At 37.8% G+C, this 20,871-nt stretch overlaps 1 protein-coding gene across 1 annotated transcript in view; it reads right to left on the reverse strand.

Moving 5' to 3' along the window:
- LOC107042153 (histone-lysine N-methyltransferase Su(var)3-9) overlaps window positions 1-19,769 on the reverse strand; it is a 147,871-nt gene extending 128,102 nt beyond the window's left edge. The window contains 5 exon segments of the mRNA XM_029126404.1: window positions 14,030-14,263; window positions 15,699-17,327; window positions 18,999-19,109; window positions 19,194-19,257; window positions 19,498-19,769. Of these exon segments, the coding sequence (XP_028982237.1) occupies window positions 14,030-14,263; window positions 15,699-17,327; window positions 18,999-19,109; window positions 19,194-19,257; window positions 19,498-19,569 (2,110 nt within the window). The 5' untranslated portion in view covers window positions 19,570-19,769.
- Window positions 19,770-20,871: the final 1,102 nt, after the last annotated feature.

Here is a 20,871-nt window from a genome sequence, read left to right on the forward strand (position 1 = left end):
GGAGTAGGTCAGGTAGAAATCGAATTGTTAAATGGTGAGAAACTTGAAGTAGATGAGGTAATATTTGCTGAGGCCCTTCAGGCTAACTTACGGTCTCTAAGACGATTCGCAGAGATGGGTCGTGCGATATATCTAGATGACCAGGAAATAGATATCTTCAATCCAGAATCAAATGTCATTTATCTCAGGCGTGTATAGAAAACCATATTAGATAGTAGATTTGGAAGTAAACAAGTTCAGTCCATTCAATAGAAAACTACAGAAAAGTACAACTAGACGAGTTATAGTCAATATGGTAGGTGGTGAAATAGAGGTGAGAAAACACATGACGCGAAGTGTCATAGCCAAACAGAATGAGCTTTCGGCAATGGAAACTCCAACTGAGAGTAACGAACGGGTTGAAGAAGGGTTTACAGAGGTGAGAAATAATGAGCAATCCGAAGTCGGGCGAGATGACAAACCGGATAGTAAAGAAACCCCAAAACCGATTCAAAATCAATTCGAACAATCCAATTTTGATTATTCAATTTGGGATAGAAAGATTGATAAGGTAGGCAAGGCACAAATAGATGAGAGCGGTGAGGTTTTTGATCTGTTTGGAGTTGAGAAAAATAAAATTCAGGGTAATAGTCAAGCCATGCTATGGCATGCTAGATTCGATCATGCATCGATAGCATATCTCAAAGCTTTACAATCAAAATTCCCGGACAATAAAGAACTAAAAGGCGTGAATTTCGATGAGTCATTAATGCAGTGTGAAGTGTGTTTAGCTTCTAAATTTAACAGACTGCCATTTCCTAAGGTGAGAAATCTAGCGACAGAGCCCTTGCAGATAATACACTCTAACGTAATGGGGCCAATATCCCCGAGTTCATATCCGAAGGGATACAGGTATATATTTGCGTTCATTGACGATAAATCGAGATTTGCGATGGCATACCCGATGAAGGCGAAAAGTGAAACGGGTGACTGTCTTGAAATGTTTGTTAGAAGTGGCAGAAATCTGTTGGGTTACGACGCGAAGGTGTGCTACCTTAGGTCAATTCAAGGTACGGAATTTACAGGAGGACATACAGTTGAGATATTGAAAAAGTTGAGCGCAGAACTCCAACTGGCGAGTCCTAATACTACAGAACACAATAGAGTCGCTGAACGATACAACCAGACAATCCAGAAAAAGGTGCGTGCCTACATGTTCGACGCGAAATTGCCGGAGAATATGTGGGATCTGGCTCTGTCTGTCGCTGTATATACGTTCAATCGAACTCCTCATAAATCTAATGAGATGAGAGCTCCACTGGAAGAGTTTGCGCCGGGGCATAGCTTTGATGTGAATCAGATTAAGAGATTTGGAAGCCTAGTGTACATAAAAGTACAGAGAAAGGTAAGACCGAAATTCAGGGCAGAAGGTACGAGAGGTATTCTGGTTGGATATACTCCAACAGGATACATACTACTAAAACCAGAAGAAGGAAAATTCTACGAAAGTAGACACGTAAGATTTAACGAAAAACAGGTCTATGGTGATAGGTACAAGAAAGGTGAGATTAAGAACGTCCCAGAAGTTCAAGAAGTGACAAACAAAGACAAATGGTTTGTAGAATTTGAAAAAGACGTGAACGATTTGAATGAAACGTCCAAATCGAAGGGAGAGACGAAGAGAAAGAGGGGCAGGCCAAGGAAGGAAACCCCAAGTCTTAAGGTATGTAAGGTGAGCGAACCTGCAGGTGAGTCAGTGCAGGATTCAAACTTTGAAGATTTGCCAATCGATGCGAGCTTGAAAGCCGGAGTATTTCTGGCTTGTTTGTCACAAGGTGAGAATGGACTGAATCTGGACGAGTCTACTGATGAGGTCTACCATGCTCTTCTTGCCAGTATTAATTCAAATCCAATTAACTATAAAGACGCGATGCAAAGAAAAGATAAGAGCAGTTGGACACTGGCGGTAGAAGAAGAGCTTAAATCGATGAGTAAAAATAAAGTGTGGAAAATTGTAGACCGACTGATTAGTAATCAAAATGGACGGAAGGCTAACATAATTGACTCTAGGTGGGTATTGAAACGCAAGATAGAAGCGAACGGTGAGACGCGATACAAAGCGAGACTGGTTCTACGGGGCTTTAAAGATCGAAATGTTTACGAGTTGAGAGAAACATATACCCCGGTATCGCGAATACACTTGGTTAGGGCCGTATTTGCTATCATTAACAAATACAACTTAGACATCTGCCAATTAGACGTGAAAACGGCATTCCTGAGATAGATGAGGAAATAGATGAAGAAATCTACATGGAGATCCCAGAGGGGACTCATCACTCAGATCAGAAGAGAGAGACCAAGGTGTGCAAATTAGAGAAATCTCTCTATGGACTTCGAATAAGTCCAAAACGGTGGAATGACAAATTCACTGAAGTGGCACTCGGTGTAGGCCTCGTGAACTCTGATCTTGAGCTGTGTCTGTTTACTTGGAGTAGTGAGGAAAAATTTCTAATTCTACTATTATACGTAGATGATATAATTATGGCGAGTAACGGTAACGATAAATTAGATGAGGTTAAAATTAAACTGAATTCTGAGTTTGAAATGACAGTAATGGGCGAGCCAAAAGAGTTTCTGAACATTTCAATAAGACGAGATAGAGAGAATCGTATATTAAAAATGAGTCAGGAAAAATATATTAAAAAGATACTAACAAAATACGGTTTCGAGAACTCACATCCTCAAAGAACTCCAATGCTCACTACACAGGCCTCTAACCACGAGCGAAAAATTGGAGTCGGACACTAATGGTGAGTTTTATAGTACGGCCGATGAGAAATTGAATTGTCCTTATAAAGAAGTAGTGGGTAGCTTGTTGTACCTAGCAGGGACTACTAGACCTGATATTTCTTACGCTGTCAATATTCTGAGCAGACATCAGGTGAGTCTAATAGATAAGGATTGGAAAATGGTGAAGAGAGTACTGAGGTACTTGAGAGGAACCACTGAATTAGGGTTGAGATATACAGGTGAGACAGGTGAGATTGAGGCATACTCAGACGCTAGCTTTACAGATTTCAGATTGACCACGTGTGGATATGTGATTAAACTGTTTGATGATTCGATTATCTGGAGAACTCACAAACAGTCCTATGTGACTCTCTCTACGTGTCAAGTCAAGTATGTTGCGATGAGTGAGGCGAGTCAAGAGATGTTGTCGATGTACAACTCCTTGAAATTGATTTTTCCACCCACGTTGCCAATGACCTTGTGGTGCGATAATAAGGCGGCAACGTATAGTGCTGAGACGAGTGGGGGAAATAAAATAAGACATATAATTGATGTCAAAGCTCATCATATCAAGGAATGTGTCAAGCTCAATCTGATCAAAGTAAACTGGATAAGTTCCAGGCATCAATTGGCTGACGTATTCACCAAACCTCTGGCGTTTGAACTACACAAACGCCAAGTTGACAAAATAATGAATGTAAATATTTAATAATTGTTTTGTTGTCTGTGTAGGAAAGAAAAATATTTAAATTGAAGCGAGACACAGGTCAGTTATGGTGAGAGGACTCGGAAGCAGTCGGGAGGGAGTGTTGGAAAGGTCGCGCCAGCTCCTGGTCCCACTGGGCTTAGGCCCTTGCGTATGATGTATATATATATATATATATATATATATATATATATATATATATATATTCGTTATAGGGAGACTAGATCTTGCGCATGCGCGGATCTCCTGTGCATCAGGTTGTAACTTGTGAGAGTTCACTATACTGCGACACGCGAGACGAGACGTGTTGTAACCAATAAACCAGAGTTCCAATAATAAAACCCGTGTACTATTTATTGTGTCCACACCCGCAATCCAACACTATCCATCCGATTTCAATTTTTTTTTTAAATACTCGCCTCGATGTCTCCTATCTCAATCAATCGAAATACGTATAGCCGTCTATACTAAATTTCAGAGATATTTCAATTTTTCCATTTTTCACTCAAAATCCTTGTTCGCACGCTAGTTATTTTTGCTTCCGAATGGAAGCTTTACATTCATTCGATTTTCACTTTTGCTAATTTTGCTTGGAAACGATCCAGAATGGTCTGAAATGGAAAAATACGAAGTTTGGAGACCATGTCTACGTGTGATAGTGTCCACTCGGTAGTCACTTTTTCTTAAAATTAACAAATAAACGGGAAAATTTATTCCAAAAAATCTGAAATTGTGTCAGTTTATTGGAATCATTTGGGACTAACTTCATGCCAAAATTCAGCTGGATGCGTCAATTAGTTTTTGAGAAATAGCCATTTGTTTCTTTACGCTTTTTCCTAAATATCTCGAAAACTACCCAACCGATTTCATTTTTTTTTTCAAAATATTCGTCTTGATGCCCTCTATCGCAATCAATCAAAATATGTATACCCGTTCATAGAAAGTTTTCAAGATATTTCGATTTTTCTCTTTTTGACCTAAAATCGTTGTTCGCACTCTAGCATCCGCAAAAATTGAGATATCAACTTGAAATTTGGTATGAAGTTGTCTCTAGTAGTATCGTCGCGACCGTATGAGAGTGGTCTTCGGTTTTACCCCCACTATTCCGAGTTCGTAGCTCCTACCATGGGAGTGGGGAGAATTCTAACCAAAACCGAAGACCATTCTCATATGGTCGCGACGATAACAATGGTTGGGGGCGCTGTGTGCTAGCAAGACAGATAGACGCGTTTGTGATGTGTGCTATTTCTTTTTGTATTTTTTTGTGTATAATTCCTTAGAAAAGGCGATGCTTTAGTATATTAACAAGAAGTGAATCATAACAGTCATTTTGAGATATAATTTGTAGGTTTTCAAGTTCTTAAGTGGCTAAATGTTTACCCAGGAGACCTGATCTTTGTGTTTTGAGGCTAGAAAACGGTTTTGGTGGGCATGTCCGGTCTTGTAGCGAGAGGTCTCCAGTTGGTAAAAACGACAGCCTGAGCGTAAATGAGACCAATTGTGCCATTTTGCTACCCATTATTCAACCCGCACGGCTAACTAGTACGCCAAAGCAGCTGACTGGAGCTGGTGCGCCTGTTACGCATTCATCCAGTGTAAACAACAGAACCCCAACCTCCAACAAAGTGGGAAAACCGACAAATGCTGAACGGCTGTCTAAAGTAGTGGAAAAACGCCAATTTCAATTGTTGACTGCTTAGTAAACTCAGAGAATAAGAGGAAAGAGTTGAGTGACTCGTGTGAGAGTGACTCTGATTACCAGTCTCCCAACAGATCCCCTAAGGAGGCTAAAATGCACGAGGTAACACCTGAGTCACTTATGAAAGATCCTGACTCCTCTGAAGTTGATGAAGAAGGGTTATCAGGTACTATGGTGGAGTGTAATACGCCGGCCTTTAAGACCATCATGAGCCAATTCGCATTGCTCTCACAACAAGTGCAGGAGGCCAAAGTGGATCACTCGAACCAGCTATTGAATTTGTAAGGCTCCATCAATACCAGGTTTGCGGGGCAGGACAGGAGACTATGTTCACTGGAGCAGAAAGTATATGAAATTAAGGAAGTTACTAAAAAGACCAATGATCTTATAGAGTAGCAGTGGTGGAGAACAAGGAGACGAAGGGGGCTAGTGGTCCTGCCAATGACCACTTGACTGATTGGCTGAGTAAAGTGACAGACAGACTAGAGAGCAAAGAAAAGGAAGAGAAAAAGATGAATATAATAATCAGAGGAGTAAAAGTTAACTCTGACAACCCTTGTGAAACAGCTGAAGAGGTTCTTACTAAATACTACAAAATAAAGAACGTGAAAAATGAAGTTTCAGAAGTTTCAGAAATGGGTAAAGAGGGTATGAAGTTCCTACTGGTAACTCTAAAAAGTTTAGAAGTCAAGAAGGAGATTTTAAAAATGAAGAGCCGTTGTCTCAAGGACATCCCGATCTACATTGACCCAGACCGTACAGCTATGGAGAGAGAGATTAGATGGAGAGCAAGACAACCGGCAAAGACACAGAATGACCTTGGTCACACAGCCAAGGCTGATCATAAAAGTGTACAAATCGACAACGAATGGTATAGTTGGAATCAGAGAGTTGGTGAATTTGTCAATTATCAAAATAAGCACAATAATAGACATCCTCAACTGAACAGTGCTAAAAACTTGAGTAACTCAGGTAGCTCCAGTAGGGGCAACTCTTAACTCGCATAAAGAAAATAATTTATAACCTCAATATATGATCCTCAGACCTTATTTATTTACTGGAACTGCCATGGAATCAGCAATGTTTGGGAAGCGTCTGACCTTTTGGGCAGCGCGTCAGTAATTGATATCTCGGAATCTTGGCTAGAAGAAGTTCCCAAACATGTGCCTCACTGGATTGAGTCCAATTACATGTGCGTTTGGAGTCACGCAACGAGGGAAGAGGAGAGAGAAAAGGGTAGGGGATCCGGAGGACTCGCCTTATTTGTGAGCTGTGATTACATGGTGTCTATCCTTTATATATCGTGCTGATGGATTTTTGTCCGCATACAATCAAATAACTCCACTATCACACTTGGCCTGGTATACATCCCTCCCTATCCTAAAACAGAGACTTACGAGGCAGTTATTAACCTACTCAGTGTGACGCTGGCTAATATCATCGATCATCGAGCACTACGGGGGTGATCCATTGGTAATTGGAAGCGATTTCAACGGGAGAATTGGTCGATTCAACGACAGCATTCCTGAGATTCTCATAGAGGAGTCAGCGCTTGTGAGTGCACGTATATGTTCAGATGAAGTGGTGGAGAGAGAAGGTTGTGCTTTAGTGAGAATGATGGATGAAAATGGAATCTTTCTAGTAAATGGTAGAATTCCAGGGGATTGTCCTGGACAACTCACATTTTGTAATCACTCAGGAGTCAGCACTGTTGACTTATGCTGGGTAAACGTTGCAGCCTTGAGTCTCATCCGTGGTCTGATGGTATACGATGATCTTTTCACATCTGACCACTTTCCGGTTTTATTTTCTTGGTATAGTACAGATTTCACGAATGGGATTGAGGCTATTGATGCTGACGTGACTAGAGAGATGCTGAAGTGGCTACCAGACCGTGGAGTCGAATTTATGCTCAGGCTGGAGCGTTTACTCAATGATAATCGGCCGGATTCTTTTGATAGGATTGAGCATAAAAATCATCTCTTGAGTGACTCAATTATTTCTTGTGCTAGAGAAGTCGGAATGACAACTGTTTTTAAGGCGGGAAACCATAATCCACGTTCGAGTGGCAATATGAACAAAAAATGGATCGATTCAGAAACTCTCGAGGTGAAATATAGTATGAATAAGGCCTGGAAATCATATAAAGGGAATAAATCAAATAATGACAAAGCCTTAGATAATATTTTACTCAAAGAATTTCAAACCAAAAGAAAACAATGTAAAAAATTAATTGAATGTAAGAAAAAATTGTTTTATGATGAGTTGAGGAGAAGAATAGCTGAAGTAAGAGATATTAAGGAATTCTGGATTGCGGTCAAAGAGGCGGGCAGTGTATTCTCTCAGAGAAATATGGTTTCGAAAGAAAAGTGGGAGGAATTTTATGAACGTGTATATCCACGGCGGGTAATTTGTAATTCTGCTTTTATTGATGCCAGACATCTTCTCCTGGATGAGGAATTTACTTTGCTCGAATTGTCGTCAGTCTTAAAATCCTCTAAGAATAACAAGGCCCCGGGTTCGGACATGATCTCTAACGAATTCTGGAAAGCATTGCCACAGAATGGGCTGAATTTGACCTTAAAATTATTGAATGAAATTTGGGAGAGTGGGTCAGTTCCGGACTCGTGGCCTTGTGCTGCTTTGTCAATGATACATAAAAAGGACCAAAAGACGACCCAAGTAACTATCGTGGTATCGCATAAACAAATAATATTCTCAAAATTTTTACAAAAATCTTGGCAGGGCGTATCGAGAAATGGATAGAGGCTTCGAACATTCTCCCAGAGTCACAAGCAGGTTTCAGAAGAAGAAGAGGCTGTGAAGACGAAATTTTCTCGCTGATTACGTCAATACAAATGCAACTTAGAATACCGGGAAATACTATTTATGCAATCTTCGTCGATTTTAAGCGCGCTTTCGATTCTGTCCCTCACAACCTCTTGTGGGAGAAGCTTTTTAGAATTGTTCTGAGCTCTAAAATTCTGAGAATCCTGATAACTGTGTATAACAAAGCAGAGGCTCACGTTAAGCTGAAAGGAGATCGTACTAAGGATTTTGAGATTATTGAGGGAGTCTTGCAATGGGAGATATTGAGTCCCTTGTTTTTTATTCTATGTGTATCTGATTTTGAATCATTTTTTCGAGAGAAGGGCTTCAGAGCAGTCAATATCGACGCTAACAAAGACCTTCTCATGCCCACGTACGCTGACGATACAGCCATTATTTGCCATAGTATGCAAGACGTTAAGAATAAACTTCGCGCTTTGAAAGAATATTGTTTGGAAAATGGATTAACAGTAAATACATCTAAGACGAAAGTTCTCCCCTTTAGAGGAAGTGGTAGGATTCACAAGGTAGAGAAGGAGGCATTTAGTTACGACGGAATTCTGCTAGAAACTGTTAACTCATACGAATATTTGGGAGTTCTGATAGAGAGTAGTCTGAAGGGAACACGTACAGTTAATCATGCTATTCAGAAAGCAAAGTCTGCGATAGGAGTGACGAAGTCCATTCTGGCAAAGTCCAAATCTGACGCATGGTGTACAAAATTAAAACTGCTTGAGAGCGTGGTGGCACCTACTTTGCTCTACGCTGTATCCTGGGGATTAGGGCACCTTGATCACTTAGAAAAGATTCAGAATGATTATTATAAACAGATTCTCTTGCTCCCTGCTAATACTCCCGGCATCGCTCTAAGAATAGAGCTAGGTCTGAAGCATCTAGCGGTCAGAGCAATCGAGCTCACTATAAACTGGGTGATCAGGGTGCTCGAGATGGAAGAGAATCGTTTGCCGGTAATTTGCTGGAGTCGCCTGGTTTATCTTCTTGACAAATCTTCCAACAAAATTGAATTCAACTGGATCTCTAAGCTAAAAGGTATTTTATCGAGAATTGACATGGAGTTTCTGTGCCTCTGTTTTAACCATGATGTTTGGAGTAATAATAAAGAGAAAATCCTGACAAGACTCGACAACAATTTAAAAGCGCAGGACTACCGAAGATATTCAGAGAGTAATCCATTGCAGATAAACTTTTTCAGAAATTTCTCGACTAAGCCACCCAGATACCTGTTATTGCGCTGCCCAATGGGTTTAACTCGTACGATTGCGCAAATTCGGTTAGCTAATATTTATTCTTGCAGGTTTCTTGTTAACATCTTAAGCTCACTGCGGAGTGAGCTAAATCTTCAAGCTCACTCCGCAGAAATATTGTAATTTATGCCACTTTGAACAGGAGGATTTTGCCCATATTATTTTCAGATGCCCTTACCATCACAACATCAGGGTTTTGCATTTCAATGAGATTGTCATTGATCATTACGAAGAGGATTGGTTGGCTACTTTATTAGACATAAAAGATCCCAAACAACTAAAACGTCTCGCGTTCTTTATTATTGACGCTTTGGAATTTAGGGATCGAATGCTATCGGATGATTGAAAGAGGAGAAATAAATTTGAATTTAGGAATTGAGTCGATCTGGAACCTGCCCACCATTGCATTTCATGTGTTTTAATTTTAATTCAATTGTATTTAAATCACGAATAATCGATTTGAGAGATGTACTGTCTGATCGCCACATTTGGCTTTATGTTTTATCTCTGTAACTAGATTTATTGAAATTGTATACGGCCACCCCCCGTGCAATGGGAGTGTCTTCTACGGTTGTAAACTCACGTAGGCACGTAACTTAAATAAATAAAATAAATAGTAACAATGGTTCATATTGAAAATGGGCTTAATCGGATAATTACTTTCTGAGATATTCAACTTTATATGTAAATCTAATTTTTTAAATATCTCAATAACGAGTCAACCGATCCTAATTTCAATTATTCAAGAATATTCATCTTGTTTTGTAATGTCCATGTCCTTTTGCTTCCGAATGGAAGCTATGTAATTGTAATTTTTTTCGATTTCCTAATTTTGGGTGGAAATGCCTAGAAATGTCATGAAACGTGAAGAAATGATGTTTTTAAAAAATGTCTGTATGTATGTATGTATGTCTGTGGTCATGTGTGTGCGTATGTCCCCAATTGCCCCCATAACTCGAGAACGGTTAACGCAAAGAACTTGAAATTTTGGCTACTATCTGGTACTATTGATACTCGAAACTGGGCTAAATTTCAGCTCGATCGGTTGAGCGGTTCCTGAGATACAGCAATTCCTCAAAAATCGTTTTTTGCCGATATCTCCTGAACCATTCGATGGATTCGATTTTTTTTTTCAAAATACTCGTCGTGATGATACCTATCTAAATGGATCGAAAAAACACCATTACACCACAAGCAATGTGGCTTTATTCTTGTTTTTTCATTTTTTCGCTGAAATTGCTTGTAAACTTGAAAAATAATCGAGATAGAAACTTCAAACTTGGTAGGATTTCAGGNGTACTGTTTGTTTTTTATATTTTTCATATCTTTTTTGAAATCTTTTTTCATCATTTATTTATCCCTTTTTCAACCCTTTTTTATTCTTTGTTTTTTGCTNACGCAAAGAACTTGAAATTTTGGCTACTATCTGGTACTATTGATACTCGAAACTGGGCTAAATTTCAGCTCGATCGGTTGAGCGGTTCCTGAGATACAGCAATTCCTCAAAAATCGTTTTTTGCCGATATCTCCTGAACCATTCGATGGATTCGATTTTTTTTTTCAAAATACTCGTCGTGATGATACCTATCTAAATGGATCGAAAAAACACCATTACACCACAAGCAATGTGGCTTTATTCTTGTTTTTTCATTTTTTCGCTGAAATTGCTTGTAAACTTGAAAAATAATCGAGATAGAAACTTCAAACTTGGTAGGATTTCAGGTCTTGTGATAACAAAGTTTGGTATTTTGGATGAGCAAAATCGGACCAGTAGTTTCGGAGATATTCAACTTTTTATGTGAAACTGTTTTGCTCAATATCTCAAAAACTATACAAACGATTTTTATTTTTTTTTTCAAAATGTTCGTCTTGATTTCATCTATCTGCATCAATCAAAATATGTATACCCCTCTATAGAAACTTTTCAAGATATTGCCGTTTTTGTATTTTTTTGGTCAGAATTCACTCTTGAACACTATAACATGGATTAAAATCAGGGAAACCTTTTGAAACATTGACTACTAGTTAGGATTGTCAAATAACATTCCTATATCCAATTTTAGGTCAATATATTCAATAGTTACTGAGATAGAACAATTTATCAAAGATTCTTAAGAAGAAAAGGATCAACGCATCTATATTTAACTGTTCATTTTCACTCTNTATTCATTTTCACTCTAGGCTGACTCAGAACGATCATATCACATAAAAAAAAATTTTTTTTTTCATTTTATAGAAATAGAGAAAATGAGGTAACGGTTTTATGACCACCGCAGCCGCACGCTGCCCATGTAACAACTAGTATTTCGCATATTTACTTATTCTCACTCCCTATTTATTCTGATCAACTACCTGAACATAAAAAGTCATGATTGAAATTTTTTAAAACAGTAACTCCGCTCTCAAGATATAATAATATTCAGCTAAATTTCAAAATGTAGCTGCTTCTCCATTTTAATGGGTGGAAGAAAAAATGTACATACGTAAAAGTGGCAGAGTCTATGGTATATCAAAAGGTAATGAAATTTGAGTATTGTTGGCCATAACATTTTCGAAAATACCAACCAATAAGTTTTCATTTCCAAGAAACATGGATCGAGTTCCATTCGGAAGCATACTACCAATGGAATTGGTAGAAACTAAAATAAAAGAAAAAAAATTTACACAAAAAGTAACAGTCATGAGTGATCTGTCAAATAGCTTCCGTCGTACTGTTTGTTTTTTATATTTTTCATATCTTTTTTGAAATCTTTTTTCATCATTTATTTATCCCTTTTTCAACCCTTTTTTATTCTTTGTTTTTTGCTTTTTGTAATGTCCTTTTTTTTATTATTCCTATCTTTTTCTAAATCTGTTTTCGCCATTTATTTATCCCTTTTTCAACCCTTTTTTATTCTTTGTTTTTTGCTTTTTGTAATGTCCTTTTTTTTATTATTCCTATCTTTTTCTAAATCTGTTTTCGCCATTTATTTATCCCTTTTTCAACCCTTTTTTATTCTTTGTTTTTTGCTTTTTGTAATGTCCTTTTTTTTATTATTCCTATCTTTTTCTAAATCTGTTTTCGCCATTTATTTATCCCTTTTTCAACCCTTTTTTATTCTTTGTTTTTTGCTTTTTGTAATGTCCTTTTTTTTATTATTCCTATCTTTTTCTAAATCTGTTTTCGCCATTTATTTATCCCTTTTTCAACCCTTTTTTATTCTTTGTTTTTTGCTTTTTGTAATGTCCTTTTTTTTATTATTCCTATCTTTTTCTAAATCTGTTTTCGCCATTTATTTATCCCTTTTTGCTTCCGAATGAAAGCCTTGTATTTGAACGATTTTTCGATTTTCTAATTTTGATGGCAAATGGTCTAAAATGTTATGAAAAGTGAAGAAATGATGTTTTTAGGGTCAATGTCTGTATGTATGTGTGTGATAACTTGGGTTTTTGGTGATCAATTTTAAGAAAATTCAACATAAATACAGTGAAATTTGTCGATAAAAGTCTTAAATTTTGGCTCATGGTAGCTATGATTAAGCTTCACTTTGGTACGCAGTTTCGGCCCGATCGGTCCAGTAGTTCCTGCGATATAACAACTTCTTTAAATTTCGTTTTTCCTCAATATCTCAACATCTGCTCCACCGATTTCAATAATTCTTTTTTCAAAATACTCGTCTCGATGGCTTCTATCTAGATCAATCAAAATATATGTACGCGTTCGGACAAAATTTGAAGATATTGCTGTTTTTCCGTTTTTTAATGAAAAATCTTGTTTACACGATAACTTGATAAAAAATGGAGATAGGGAGTTGAAATTTTGTATGCTTCAAGCTTTTATAGCATAAAAGGTTGGTATTGTGGATGGGGGCAATTGGCCGAGCGATTCTTGAGTTATTCAACCTTTTGTGTAAATATATTTCTTCAAATTTCTCATGAACTTCTGGACGGATTTCAATTTTTTTTTCAAAATACTTGTCTCGGTGGCCACCATCTAGATCAATCAAAATATGTATACCCGCCCATACAAAAAATCAGAGATATTCCCGTTTTTTCGTTTTTTAAATTTTTTCATTTTTGTACGCCACGATATTTTGAGAAAAAATGAAAATAGTAAGTTGAAATTTGGTGTGATTATAGCTCTTACAATATTGAAGATGCGTATTTTGGATAGGCGCAATCGGCCAAGCAGTTTCGACCTTTTAGGTATTCAACCTAAAGGATATTTAACCTTTTGTACAAATCTATTTCATTAAAAGATTGAATATCTTCCTGTAGACATCCTGTAGCATGTGGTTACGGTTGTTTACCTGTCACAAGGACAGGGAATTGCTACGGATCCATTCGGAAGCTTGCTACCAATGGAACTGGTAGAAATAAAAAAAAGAAAAGGACTAATAACGCAAAAAGTAACGGTCACATGCCTTCTGTGGAATGGGCTCGAACCCCTGCTTGTTTTACTTTTTCAAACCAAATTAATGATCTTCCGAAATTTCGAGATAAAAATCGAACAAAAAAAGTAATCTAGATAACGTTTGGCAGATAATGGAGTCGGGCCTTAAGTTCCTTATTTCAGTAAAGAATAGTTTGAACAAATGAGAGAATAATCAAAGATAATTATGAAGCACGAAACTCACTTTCTTTTCAATTGCTAAGAGAAAATTCGAACCCAAAATTTAAAAAATACATGTCAAGAACAACACAGTTTCTCCTCTAATTCTTCAAAATAAATGTAAATAAAAGTAATAGAGCTTAAAACTCATTAAATATCAATCAGTTTACCAATTAAAAGCAATGCTGCGTCCATAACAGCAGCGCCGTTCAACATAGTGGCCATAAGAATATCGTGTCCAGGACAGTCCACAAAAGACACATGTCTCTTCAGCTGAAATCTGCCCGAGCAAACAGGTCTCAGGCACGGGAACGAATCATCCTTGCTGGATCCTCCAGAAATATAACACGCGGGTCTCGGGCACTTCTCATTATCGCACTTGTAAATTTTAGCATTGGCATATCCTGAAATTTATCCCAAAAAAAAATCCCCTCATCAAGAATCCATTCACATATAAAAAACATGAAATTTATTTATCCCCTTAAATTTATTACAAATTCATTCCTTACGTATTGGTTACATTAAATCACCTAATAATAACGGCAGTTATGCATTTCATTACTCTCTTCGAATAAATCTTTAAATTTTTCTTTCAATTCGAAATTTGGCGTCGATAAGACTAAAGTTCATAGAACAAACCAGGAAACATGAGGCAATCAAATCCTGTTTCTATTCAATTTCATATTTCAACTTTATACAAATTCAATGGTGATGGGAGGTGCGTGATGACAATGACGTAAAAATATGTGAGTTTAACCGTCAATAATATAAAGTATTAAAAAAAACGTTAAAAATTTTAATCAAAAATTCATATTGTGAGAATTAGCATTGCATTTCAGGACGAAATGATAGAACGTGTTGACTCAAATTGAAGCCTTGATACCGATGTATTTTATCTGGGACTCATTATTGAAATAATTTAACAATTAATAGGCCGAATCATGTTTTCGTCTAATGTCAAATAAACACTTTGTAATTGCAAATTGATCTCAAGAACGACTCATTTCAGAAGAAAAATTCATAAAACATTATCCGGGGCACACGGAATTTTCAACAAAAATGTCTCCTGACATTTTCTCCTGAAACGATTCACTATTGAAACTTCCGGACAATCGATAAGTTCTGTGATACTTTTTTAGAGATAAAACCATGACTTATTCATGATTGATTTACCTAAGATCAGAAATACGCGATTCTAGAAAGCAAAATTGTAAAAAAAAATTTATAACTGTTGAAATTTTTACAGAAATGATTTTATACACATTGCCTTCCAAAATTATTTATTACTGAGATAATTAAACAATAAGATGAATCACATTCGACTAAAACATGAAATTCTTACTCAACAGTAATGCATTCATCTCGAAAATTAATTTTAGCAGAAAATGTCCAGAACCCTTTTGTTTTAGCCCAATAAGTTGCTAAAAAAACGTTTCTTGGCATTTCCTCCTAGATAATTCAACTTTTGGTGAGAAATTTTCATAAAATTCTTTTGTTGATAAAGAAATTTCCACAAAAAAGTCGCAATTGATTACATGGATTCAATGAAAAGTTGAAATTGTCAATGGTCAATAATTAATTTATGTAGACAACAACGAATTCCAAAAGAGAACATTTTCGCAGTTATAAAAAATTTCTTACAAAAAATATTTTCAGAAATTTTCTTCGAAACCTCTTGAAAATTCCTCCCTTAATCATGTTCTACCACTTCCCCAAATTGTACAATTCTTCATCAACGATGAATACAATTAATCAACAAATCAACTCGATGAATCCTTATGACTGACATGACCCCTAAAAATCGTTGATCCCTCAAATCTCAGAACAGGTACTGCCTACACCCTTTAGCCCCGCATTTGCACTTGGTCTTGTTCTCAGGCAATTTCCCAGCCCCTTCATCTTTATCCCCCGCCAATCTCGCCTCACTAGAAGCATTCAATTGGCCCATGGTTGTCATCTTCTTTTTCTCAAATCCCTTTGAAGTTTGACACATATAATCAAAAGTGATCTCCTCATCCTTATGAATATCCTTCGTAGCAAAGAGTGCAAGTTTGGGTAAATTAGGATCTAAACAATCAATCCAGACCCCATAAACCGCCGAATTAGGTTCACAAGAATGATTAATAAAATGCGATATATTCCCATACAAGGCAGCGTCGACAGTGTAAGGGCACTGTTCCTCAACCTCATTAAAATCGAGATCGAAAAGATACGTTCGTCCAGCTGCATCATACTCCTTTCCCCTTTTCTCGGCCTCCTCATTCGTAATGACTTCCCCCACATAGGCAGTGATAAAAGTCCCCTTCTTAATCAACTTCTTGGTTTTAACCCCCCACCCTCGTCCATTAGCAGTCCTAAAGATGCATAAATTCACCATAGAACCTCGCTGTACAACCCTGTTCTTACAATCTGGTGGGCATGTGCAACGTTTATTGCATTCGTAGATTGGTGTGCCTGGAGGGACACGAACACGACAGCCAGTGGTATAAGGAAATCCTCCTTCATATTGAGCAAAACAGCATTTCGCCTTGGCATCACATTTTTCACACTCACAGCCAATGGGAGGTTCATCTGGGATAGTGACACCAGCACCTGGGAGATAGTCGTCAATGTAATAAAAGTCTTGAGGAGTCACTTCTAAGTCCACAAAATTCTCCACTGTCACCACAGGTTTCCCTTTGGTGATGGTGTTGATCTCGGTCTCCCATCCCTGCAACGAATCCAACTGATCTCTCCTCGAGGAGCAGTACATCGAATGGATTATTCCTGTTTTAATCCTTTCGATCAATTTGAAATTTGTCTCAGCGTTGGGCTTAAAGTGAGTGCGAAGGTTTCTGTATAGAGTCGTCTCCTCTACTTCTATGTCGTCGATAGATTTCTTCAAGCGTTTTAACTCCTTCATGTGGGCCTCTAAGGCCGCCACATCGGGGTAAAAATTTTCGGTTGCTTTGAACTTTTCTAGAAGATTCGTTCTGTCAGTCTCAAATTGCTCTAATAATTCTGGACAATCTATCAGATTCTTCGCTGGCTCCCAGGTGTTGTTATCCGAGCTCCAGCTCTTCCATTTTATGTAGTATAAAACCTCTCCTTCCTTGATTTTTTTATCTAGTATTCTTTCTACTTCGTAGAGTTCGGGAGTTATCGGTAAAATGTATCCGGTTTTGTATATATCGTTGAGTTTTATACTCAGTGTCTTCAAACCATATTTTTTGTATATCTCACGGTCCTCATCTTTCAGTGAAATGTCTTTCGGTTGGATCGAGGAATTATCATCGTCAATCATTGTTTCGTGAAAGGCTGAGTCTTCGCTGTTTTTATCATCGCTCGAGCTACGTCTCACCCGCTTTGTCGGTGGTGGAGACTGTCCTGTCGATGCTCTAGCACGTTTATCACTTGATATTGGCATTTCACTAGTATCACCTGGTAGTTCAGCCAGTTCTCCGGTGGTTGACTCCGTCGCACGAGCTTCTGCAATGCCAAACATTTAAAAACGACGTCATTCACGGGACTCATCCATCGCCTTTTCGTTATTATTTTAGTTTAATTTTGGTTTTTCAATTTTTTAGGTCGAACTTTTTTTCCAAAGTTATTTGGGGTTGCTGTGACGCTCCGGTTGTGCTGAGGGTGCCTTGGGTGTTTCCTCTTCGTTCTTCGTAGCTTTTTTTGTGGTTTGTTTATTGTTTAATTTCATGATTTTGAGGTTTTTCAGGTGAGATGATTCAGTTGTTGTGTTTTAATTTGAAAGATTGAATAAAACTGTTGGTTCTATGGGATTTTGGCGGGGGAGGGGGGGGGGTATGATAGGAATCCGTACAACGAAATGCATAACTGAATTTAATTACTGAAGCAGAAGGAGTTTGAGCAAAAATTGCTATTTTTCACGGGTATTTTTTGAATATTCGAGAAACCGGAAAAGTGGAGTTTAGCATGAATTGATCTTTGTTGTTGAATACGAATGTTAAATGGAAAATATCATACACATTTTTTCATCCTGTTTTCACATTCCATCGTTTTATTCAACAAGATGATTTCATCCAGTGCAAAACCCCATGTCTAAATTTCAGCATCCTGAGTAGACAATTATCAGATGTCTAGGAACGTTCAACATTGTCTACTATTGTTGACTAAAATTGATTTTTGTTACTTTTGCAGTGAATGAGAGCTTCGACAAAGGTTTTCATGTAAATTCCGCCCTCTTCCATGGGTTCAGAGGTATTCAATTGAAGCAGATTAAATGTTAACAAAAAATGACGTATCTTGGTTTCGCCTATTTCATGAATATTTTGGGATATATTACCCCACATCTTGAATTCTTGATCGGCTATGATGTCTAATGATGTGATAGAGTATATAAGTTATGGTCGATAATAAAAATTCAGTGAAGTTCATCCACAAGGACCTTTTCTGTACGTCTCTCTGTATTCGAAAAATTCTCCATCATAATGCTACTATCTGCTTTCAATTTCAAGATATTTCAGCCTCCTCCGGACTAAGCATTTAAGAATCAAGTAAATTATCTAAAAATGAAGAATGTAGTATATGGTACTGTATTGACCTGAATACGATGTAAAAATTTCTTTTTTTCTAACAGAATATGATGTAAATTTTTTTTAAAGAAGAAAAAATCGACAGGTTTGGATGCTATGAATAAAAAAAAGATATTACAGAAAAGAACATCCCCCCCCCCTTAGTGAACTTTCCGAACTTCCCGCTCTCAATTTCCCCTATGAAAATTCCTCTCTTTAAGGCCAAAATTTCGCTCAAAATTGATAATATATTTTATGAAATAATTAACCGATCTTATAAGAATGAACTGTAGATTCTTCCAAATATGTCCGAATCTATGAAAAATACATGTAACTCCATGAAGACCATTTTGAAGCTCTCATTTTTCCCTCAATCTCTTTTCGATTCCAAGGTAATTCGCAAAAACTGATAAGTTTTTTTTGTAAACAAAAATTCTCGTGGAAATGAGTCTCCCTATAGTGTCGTATATCTCCAAACTTCACTATCTCTCCTCAATTCCGAGATAATACCCAAAAACTGACCCATGAGTGGAATTGACTGATTTAATTCTATAAAGTCTATAAAGTCACCGGAATGACTATTATGACATTTATGAAAAGAAAATATGCTCACCAAGTTTAATTGTGATATTTCTCTCAAGCTCGTTCTTGAATCGCACAGTTTGGACACCGGAAATCGCTTTCACTATCGTCGACTTCCCGTGAGCCACGTGACCAATTGTTCCTGAAGAAATCCACGGAATACATTAGGGAAAGCGAGAAACCTAGTTAATTAACCGAAGATATTTGAAAAAAAATGTTTATTTACCAATGTTGATGGTTGCTTGTCTGCTGATCACTTCAGGGGACAGAGCAGTCAATTTGGTAACGTCCTAAAAAAACGATCTTTTAATTTCAAGGCAGAGTGACAGTTGCATCAGAAGAGGACGAAATGTCGAAAAAATGAAAAAATCAGTCCCCAAATTAATTTTTTTAGAGTTCGGGATGTTTTCCTTGGACTTTTTCTGTCATTTTTGGGGGATTTAATACATTTTCAGAGTCTAAATATGGTGAGCATCGTTGGGGTTGGGTTAGAATCCGGGCAGATGTGATTTGAGAGGGGAAATACTCACGAGTTTGGACAAATCTTGCTTGTAGAGGTTCGGCTGGCCAGTCGTTACTCCAATACCCTCTTCACCGCCCATTATGATTGATAGTAATTCCGTAGATGGTTAAATCCTGTCAACTTGGAAACTTATACACGCGGCCGGGAGTCTCAGCTAGTGGAAAAGCCGTGATATTTTTTATATTCCATTAGCCGGAGGAAAAGCTGGTGGATAATATGATCACCAGCAGCGGGGGGAACTGGCGACGCGCGGCGTGGGAAATGAAACAGACGCGAGTTGATCATTTTTTGAGGTGACATCTGGCGGGAGATTCTTATTTCCGGTTTAGATGGTTTACACGTGTGTTTTTAAATTATTTCAGCGGTATATTTGAAATAAGTTTGGCACTTCAGTTGAATGCTTGCACAGATTGCACTCAGGGGAGAGCGATGTTTTGAAAATTATCACCCGTTCTTTGAAGAAAACAAGTTATACTCATATGTAGAATTTCATGGTAAGTACAAGGTGTCCTTCCGGCTCGCCGAAACTTCTCCCGAGTTTTACTAAAAGCTGGACCCACTGAAACGAATGTAGATACATTCAAGTAAATAATAATACGATATACATTACGACTAAATAAATTATTCGCTAATAAAGTTGCACGCTCCGCGTGCCTAAAAGTCCAATTTCCGCCACATTGTGATTAAATAGTATATTTCGTAACGAGTGCAAAAAAGTGTTTTTTGGCGAGTGGGAGGTTTATATCACGAGCTGAAGGCGAGTGATATAATCCCACGAGCTAATAGTATATTTCGTCACTAGGCCGAAAGAAACTTTTCTGGCGAATATGAGTTTGCAGCCCGAGCCGAAGGCGAGGGCTGCAATCATATGAGCTAGAAAAGTTTTTTTTGGCCATATGACGAACAGTATTTTCTGTTATGACGGCCGTAGGCAGAGATTCACGGACGCGGAGCGGAGCGGAGCGTCCGTGAAGCGCTGCCTCACGGCCGGAATGACAAAAAAAACTTTTCAAGCTCATATGATTGCAGCCCTCGCCTTCGGCTCGGGCTGCAAACTCATATTCACCAGGAAAGTTTCTTTCGGCCTAGTGACGAAATATACTATATATATAAAGGGAAGCATAATGGCTGCCGAATGAAAACTCGAATTGAAGAATGTCGAATTGATTCACCGAAAGTCGAAGTCGAACGGACGTGTTCGATCATGAACGTATGAAACAGAAATAGAGTGTCGTTCGAATAAATTGCCACATGATGGCAATTGTTATCTTCAGAGTCATTGCGACGGATGAAAGACGCATTCTCATGAGAACTTTCATGAGAATGAGCAATTCGGCCGCGACAGTGCTATTTACAAAAGCGCGCTAGAATTACAAATCGG

Source organism: Diachasma alloeum, unplaced genomic scaffold (assembly GCF_001412515.2).
Source record: "Diachasma alloeum isolate Michigan unplaced genomic scaffold, Dall2.0 Dall_scaffold_00425, whole genome shotgun sequence".
In the NCBI taxonomy this organism is placed as follows: Eukaryota; Metazoa; Arthropoda; class Insecta; order Hymenoptera; family Braconidae; genus Diachasma; species Diachasma alloeum.